The sequence below is a fragment of the Indicator indicator genome, chromosome 12, assembly GCF_027791375.1.
Source record: "Indicator indicator isolate 239-I01 chromosome 12, UM_Iind_1.1, whole genome shotgun sequence".
Classification (NCBI taxonomy): Eukaryota; Metazoa; Chordata; class Aves; order Piciformes; family Indicatoridae; genus Indicator; species Indicator indicator.
In genome coordinates, this window is record NC_072021.1 from 24,399,171 (window position 1) to 24,406,526 (window position 7,356).

The window sequence follows — 7,356 nt, forward strand, 5'->3', positions numbered from 1 at the left end:
TACCCCCTCTATACTCCCCCATACTCTCTCCATACCTCTCTATAACGCCCTATATCCCCTCTATACTCCCTGTATCACCCCATACCCTCTAAGTAACCCCCTATATCCCTTCTGTACCCCCAGATCTCCTCTTTAACCCCTTTACTCCCCATATCCCCTCCATCCCCCCCTATTTCCTCTCTCGATCCCCCCATATCCTTTTTGTGCCCACTCTATCTCTCCTATATCCCCTCTACACACCTCTATACCCTCTCTATACCCCACTATATCCCCTCTATCCCCCCTGCATCTCTATCTCCCCTCTATACACCCCCATACCCTTGCTATACCCCTTTATATCCCCTCTATTCCCTTCTCTCTACTCCCCGTCCTCTGTATTCCCCTTCTCTATCCCCTCTATCCCCCCTTTCTATCCTTTCCATTCCCCTCTCTATCCACCCCTCTATCCCCTCTATTCCCCCCTCTCTATCCCCTCTATTCCCCCCCATCCCCTCTATCCCCCCTCTCTATCCCCCTCTCTAGCCCCTCTATTCCTCCTTCTCTATCCCCTCTATCCCCCCTCTCTACCTCCTCTACTCCCTCTCTCCCCTGTCTGTCCCCCTCTCTATCTCCTCTACCCGCCCCACGTCCTCTCTACCCCCTGAGTCCCTGAATACTCTCCACACCCCCTAGTGCCTAGTCCGGTCCCGCCCCCTCATCCCCATTGGCCTCCTGCCCCCCCCCCCCCCACTGTCCCTCACCCCATTGGTCTCTTGCAACGCCCATCAACAGGCAGCAAAATGGCGGACGCGCCGCAGGGGCTACTGGGGGTTGTAGTCGCCGCTTCCTATTGGCCAATTGGGGCAGCAGCGGAGGGGGCGGGGCCGTTGCCAAGGTTACAAAGGGGCCTGCGGGGCGCACGGGGGGCGATTCTACGGTGGCCGGGAAGGGCCGAGGCCCAGCAATGGGCGAACGCGGAGCTGTTGCGGCAGCGGCGGCGGCGGGAACGGCGCCGGTGGGGACAAGGAAGCGGCGGGGAACGGGGGGAACGCGGCAGAGCCCCGGGGCTGGGCAGGGAGACAGCGGAGAGGAGCCTGATGGGGACTTCAGGTAACGGCACCGGGGCGGCAGAATGAGAAACGGTGACCCCCACCGCCCCGCGGGTCCCCGCAGCCCGTGGTCCCGGGTCCCTGGTTCCCGGTCCCCCTTGTCCCTAGGGTCCCGGTGACCTCCTCTTGGCCCCGGTGGTCCTGGGCTCCCGGCGACTCGCCCCCCAGCGCGGTGTCCCCGCGGTCTCCCCCTCGGGGTGCTTGTGGGTTTCTGGTTCCCGGTGCTCCGAGCCTCCCGTTCCCGGTAGACCCATGGGTCCTGCTCCTCGGTACTCCCGGGTCCCCGGTGTGCCCCCTTGTCTCTGGTGGTCCCGGTGACCTCCTGTCCTGAGGGCCTCGGTGACCCCCCCGTACTTTTCGGCGGTGGTGCTGTTGCTCTCCGTGTCCCTGGGGTCCCGGTGACCCGCCCTTCTCTCCGGTAGTCCTGGGCTCACGTTGACGCCCGAGCCCCGTGGTCCTGGTGTCCCCCTCACCCCTGCAGTCCGGGGCTTCTGGATCCTGGTAGTCCTGGTGCTCCTCCCTTCCCCCGCTCCTGGTGGTCCCGGTGCCCTCCACCGCCTCCCTTTCCCGGTGGTCGCGGTGCCCCCCCCCCCCCTGTAGTCCTGGGCTTTTCCATCCCGGTAGTCCTGCTGCTCCCCCCATTCCCGGTGGTCCTGGGCTCCCCGCTCCTCCCGCCCCGTCGCCCATTCCGGGTGTCCCGGTGCCCCCGCCAAGTCCTGCGATCATCCGGAGCTCCCGGGGAGCCCCCCGCGCCCCCCCACCCCCTCGGTGTCCCGCTGCCCCCCCACTCCCGGTTGTGTTCCCCCCACTCCCGGTTGTGTTCCCCCCACTCCCGGTTGTGTTCCCCTCACTCCCGGTTGTGTTCCCCCCACTCCGGCCCCCCCGCCCCGGTGTCCTCAGGACCTTCGTCCTCGTTCCCGTCCCCCCCCGCCGCCCCGTCCCGGACCCGCCGCTACCGGTTCCTCTTGCGACACCGGGCGGGGCCCTGCTGGGGCAGGGTGCGGGGGAAGGGGGCACGGACTGGGTCCCCAACTGTCCCCTCTCCCCTCCTAATTTGGGGTCCCTGGGGGTATCTCCGGGTCCCTTCTGTCCCTGGGGAGGTTCCTGGGTTTCCCCCCACCCCCGTCCTAATTTAGGGTCCGTGGGGGCCCCCGGCCATACTTTGAGGTCCCTGAAGGGGTCCTTGCATCCCTTGTGTCCCTGGGGGGGTCCCTACTTGCCCCCCCAGCACTAATTTGATGTCCCTGGGGGGGGTGTCCCCTGGTGCCCCCTGCTCTAATCTGAACTCTCTGGGGGTGGTGTTCCTGGGTGTGTGTCCCCTTAATTTAGAGCTCCCCAGGAGTCCTTTATCCCCACCGGTGGTGGTGGTGGGGTCAAGATCAATTCCCAGCCCCCCCCCCCCCCTGCACCCCTTTATCTTATCTCTGGGGGGACTCTGGACCTTGCCCCCCCAGCCCTGCCCACACCCTGCCTGCACCTTGTTCCCCCGCCTGGACCTTGCCCCTCCCCTCCAGCATCCCTCTTGTCCTCTCCCGGTGGGGATGTCCCCAGATGTTTGGGGGGGACATGTCCCCCCCCCCCCAGCACCCCCTTGCCCCTCTTGGGGGGGATGGTGAAGGGCAAATATGTCCCCAAATATCTTGTGCTGGGGGGTCCCTCTGCCCCCCCCTTTTGCCTTCCCCTCGTGTCTGTACCCCCTACAAATTCCCAGTTTCCTCCCAGTTTTTCCAGTTTGTGTCCCTAAAATGGAGTCCTGGAGTGACTGAAGGGGGGGCTCTGGTTCTGTGTCACCCTCACTCCCCCCAAAAAAGTGTGTCCCCCCCTCCCCTCAGGTGCCACAGGGTGCAGGAGTCACTGCTCAGCTCCTCCAGTGGCTACAGCAACTACCGAGGGATCCTCAACTGGTGTGTGGTGATGCTGGTGAGTCTGGGGGCACTGGGAGCACTGGCAGGGGGGACAGGCACCACCAGGAGGTCACAGACACCCCTAACTGGGGACAAACCCCACCAGAGTGGGCACAGGGACCCCTAGGAGGTCACAGACGTCCCCTCCACCATCTCCCCCCAAGAAGCCACCTCGCAGGATGGGGACAAGGACACTGAGGCTGTCACTGACCCCCTGAGCTGAGGACAAACCCCACGCATAGTGGGGACAAGGATCCCTGGCACACCACAGAATCTTCCCCCCTGCCCCATTCTGGGGACAGAGACCCCTGGTATGGGGACAGACCCCCCCCCAGGTGGGGCTGGGGATCCTCAGGGTGGGGACAAGGAGTTTCAAGACACCACAGAGCCCCCCAAGGGTGGGGACAGGGACCCTCAGGATGGGTCCAGACCTCTGGGTTGGTGACAGAGACCCCCAGGGTAGTGACAACCCCCAGGAACAGTGATGTGGCCACATCTGGCCCGTGGTTGTCCCATGAGTCACCAGATGCCACCACCCTTGTACAGCTTCATGGCACTGAGGTGATGCAAGAATTGTCCCCTGGCTTTGTCCCCAGCCCCTGTGGGGGCGTGGGAGGGACACTATGGAGGTGACAGTTGGTGCCCCCCCAAACAATGTCCCTTGTCCCTCTGGCAGATCCTGAGCAATGCCAGGCTCTTCCTGGAGAATCTTATCAAGTGAGTGGAGGGGACAAGGACAATGTCCCCAGGTGTCACCTGTGGCACAGGAAATGGGCTGGGGGAGGCCACTGGAGGGTGGCACTGTCCCTAGAAGTGAGGATTTGGGAGTGTCATTGTCACCAAATTTGGGCTCGGGGGGGAACATTGGGGGTGGCACTGTCCCTATTCTGGGGCTGTGGGGGGAACATTGGGGGTGGCATTGTCCCCAGTATGGGGGTCCTGGGGGTGTCACTGTCCCTGTTCTGGGGCAGGAGGGGACATTGGGGGTGTCACTGTCACCAATGTGGGGGTGCAGGGGGTGTCACTGTCCCTATTTTGTGACTGGGGATGGGGCACTGGGGGTGTCCTTGTCCCCAGCATGGGGTCCTGAGGTGTCCTGCCCCCCCCTCCCCCCCAGGTATGGGATCTTGGTGGACCCCATCCAGGTCATCTCCCTGTTCCTCAAAGACCCCTACAGTTGGCCCTCCCTTTGCTTGCTCCTTGGTGAGTGACCCCCATGGGGGGACCCCCAACCCCCCCTTGAACTTTTAGGGTGATTTTATGGGGGGGGGGAGCACCCCAAACCCCCCCTCCCTTCCCCCTTCTGACCCCTCCTCCCTCCCTCCCTTTTCCATCCTCTTCCTCACCCCAGTGGCCAACGTCTTCGTCTTGGTGGCCTTGGCAGTGGAGAGACGCTTGGCAGAGGTGAGACCACTCCTCCAATTTGAGCCTTGGGGGGGGCTGGTTCACCCACACCCCCCCCCCCCAGTGTTTTTAGGTGCCCCTCCAACCCTCCTCCTGAATCTCCCCTCCCCAGGGCTCCCTTTCAGAGGGGCTGGGGACTGCTCTTCACGCCCTCAACCTCTTGGCCATCCTCTGCTTCCCTGCCGGCATCGTCCTCATCGTCACCTCCATCACCCCAGGTGAGCTGGGGACACCTAAAGGGGGAGGAAGGGGAGGGGTCACAACACCTCCAAATGTGAGGAGGGGCTCCAGATTTAACCTTTTCCCCCTCCCCTCCCCTTTTCATTGTCTGTGTGTGTCTCTCCCCCCCCCCAAGTTGGAGCTGTCTTCGCCTTGGGTAGCTACACCATCACCTTCCTCAAGCTCTTCTCCTTCAGGGATGTCAACAAATGGTATAGGGAAAGGAGGGGGGCACAAAAAGCCCCCCCAGAAGCAGGTAGGAACTGGGGGAGAGGTGGGGGTCTCAAAGATTTATTTTTGGGGGGGGGTGGTGGTGTGTGTGTCTCATTTTCACCCTCTTCTCCCAGCAGGAGCCAAGAAAGCCAATGGGGATGTGGGGCTGAAGGTGGTCACCTACCCAGACAACCTCACCTACAGCAGTAAGTGACCCCCACCCCTCAGCATGGAGATTTTGGGGTGGGGGTCCCAAAATTAATTAGGGAAGGGTCTCCTGAGTGATGGTTTTGTGTCCCTTCCCTTTTTTTGTGTCCTTCCAGACCTTTACTATTTCCTCTTTGCCCCCACCCTCTGCTATGAGCTGAACTTCCCTCGCTCCCCACGCGTCCGCAAGAGGTTCCTGCTCAGGAGGCTCCTGGAGATGGTCAGCCAGGGCTTAAATTGGGGAGGGGGCAGCCTGGGGGGGCAGGGGGGGTGGTGGAGGTGGTTTGGGGGAGGGTCGATGGGGGAGGGGGGGAATAAGAGTGGGTTTGGGAAGGGTTAAGGATGGGAAGAGTTGGGGGTTTGGGGTGGGGAAGGTGGTGAGAGGGGGGCAGGGGCTGGGGCTTAAAATGAGGGGGGGTCTCTGATATTATTTGGGGGGGTGTCACTAAAATGGGGAGGGTCCCTAAAATGGGGGGGGCCCTTAAAGTAGGGGGGAGTATGTCCTTAAAATAGGGGGGGGCTTGCAGGGATTAAGCATGGGAAGAGTTGGGGGTTTGGGGTGGGGAAGGTGGTGGGAGGGGGGCAGGGGCTGGGGCTTAAAATGGGGGGAGTCCCAAAAATGAAGGGGGGGAGATGATGACTGGGGGGGGGAGGGAGGTCCCTAAAATGAAGGGGGGGCTCTTAAAATTGGGGGGAGTGGAGATGCTAACTGGGGAGGTTGGTCTCCCCCTCCCCTGACAACTCCCAATTTCCCTCCAGCTCTTCCTGATGCAGCTGCTGGTGGGGCTGATCCAGCAGGTACTGGGAAGGGGATCTGGAAGTAGTGGGATTGGGTGGGGGGGAGGTCTCCTCAATTTGGGGGGGGGTCTCCTCAATTTGGGGGAGTCTCCAGCTGCTGTTTGTGTTGCAGTGGATGGTACCCACGATCCAGAATTCCATGAAACCCTTCCGGGTGAGTCCTGGGATCTGGGGGGTCTCTGGGATTTCGGGGGGGGCAGGGTGTCCAAGGATTTAGGGACCCATAGGAATTTGGGGGGGTCTCTGGGGTTTGAGGTTCCATAGGGATTTGGGGGGGACTCTGGTGTTTAGGGCTCCATAGGGATTTGGAATGATCTCTGAATTTTGGGGGGTTCCATAGGGATTTGGAGGGATCTCTGAATTTTGGGGGGTTCCATAGGGATTTGGAGGGATCTCTGAGTTTTGGGGTGATTCATTGGGATTTGGCAGGGGAGCTCTGGTGTTTAGGGATCCCATAGGGATTTGGAGGGGTCTCTGGGTTTTGGGGTGATTCATTGGGATTTGGGGGAGGGCTCTGATGTTTAGGGATCCATAGGGATTTGGGGGGGGTCTCTGTGGTTTGGGGGGATCCATAGGGACTTGGGGGAAGGTCCCAGGGATTTGGGGGTTTGGGTGTGTCTCTGGGATATAGGGATCCACAGGGATTTGGGGGGTGCAGGCAGGGATTTAGGGATCCATAGGGATTTGGGGGGTGCAGGCAGGGATTGAGGGATCCATGGGGATTTGGGGGTGGGTCTCTGGGTTTTGAGGATCCATAGGGATTTGGGGAGGGGGGGGGATGTCCCAGCTGACCCTGACCCCCCCCTTCCCCAGGACATGGATTATTCCCGGATCATCGAGCGGCTCCTGAAGCTGGCAGTGAGTCCCTGTCCCCTCTTTGTGTGCCCCCCACTGGCCCCAGCCCACCATGGCCCTCCCAGGCTCCATGTCCCCCTCCTGCTGTCCCCAGGTCCCCAACCACCTCATCTGGCTCATCTTCTTCTACTGGTTCTTCCACTCCTGCCTCAACGTGGTGGCCGAGGTGATGCAGTTTGGGGACAGGGAGTTCTACAGGGACTGGTGGTAAGTGGCCCTGGTGGCCTCCTGCCCCTTCTGCTGTGTCCCCAAGGTCACACCATGGGGTGGGTGAAGGATGGAACTCAGAGGGTTGTGGTCCATGGGGAAGGTAGTTGGGAGGCCTGGAGCTTGTGGTGCTCCTCAAGGGTCAGTTCTAGGTCAGTTCAGGTCCTGCATCTCAGGAGGGTTCTTGGAGCTCTGTGGAGTGGACACAGGGAGGTCCCAAGCAGCCTCTGAAGTTGGTTGGGTGGTTGGCTGGAAGGTCCAGCTCCATCTTGTGATGTTCTGGTGGGAAAATTTGGGCTACAAAGCTGCTCCTGGTCAGATTGGGTTCAAGTTGTGGCCCTCAAAGGTCCATCCCATGCCCCATGCTGGTGGCCAGGACCAACTTGAGCACCCCAAGGAGAAACTACTGCCCTGGGCAGCCTGCTCTGGATGTCCCTGCTGGAGCAGGGATGGGGTTGGAT

At 61.5% G+C, this 7,356-nt stretch overlaps 2 protein-coding genes across 2 annotated transcripts in view; one reads left to right on the forward strand and one right to left on the reverse strand.

Moving 5' to 3' along the window:
• Positions 1-779: 779 nt before the first annotated feature.
• DGAT1 (diacylglycerol O-acyltransferase 1) lies at positions 780-6,899 on the forward strand. The gene is made up of 14 exons (XM_054385428.1): positions 780-1,089; positions 1,989-2,112; positions 2,921-3,008; positions 3,669-3,709; positions 4,110-4,195; positions 4,344-4,396; positions 4,509-4,614; positions 4,752-4,871; positions 4,963-5,034; positions 5,152-5,255; positions 5,795-5,833; positions 5,946-5,987; positions 6,647-6,691; positions 6,783-6,899. The coding sequence occupies exons 1-14, from the start codon at positions 780-782 to the stop codon at positions 6,897-6,899; spliced, it is 1,347 nt and encodes a 448-aa protein (XP_054241403.1).
• Positions 6,900-7,048: 149 nt separating this feature from the next.
• Positions 7,049-7,356, reverse strand: part of PLEC (plectin) — a 25,197-nt gene continuing 24,889 nt past the window's right edge. The window contains exon 24 of the mRNA XM_054385429.1: positions 7,049-7,087. Coding sequence (XP_054241404.1) covers positions 7,049-7,087 — 39 coding nt within the window. The remainder of the gene's footprint in view (positions 7,088-7,356) is intronic.

Bases quoted from the DNA above. Each gene is read 5' to 3' on its own strand.
- DGAT1 (XM_054385428.1), top strand. From the start codon at position 780: ATGGCGGACGCGCCGCAGGGGCTACTGGGGGTTGTAGTCGCCGCTTCC. The intron at 3,009-3,668 runs GTGAGTCTGGGG...TCCCTCTGGCAG, and splicing joins ACTGGTGTGTGGTGATGCTG to ATCCTGAGCAATGCCAGGCT. The intron at 5,834-5,945 runs GTACTGGGAAGG...TTTGTGTTGCAG, and splicing joins TGGTGGGGCTGATCCAGCAG to TGGATGGTACCCACGATCCA.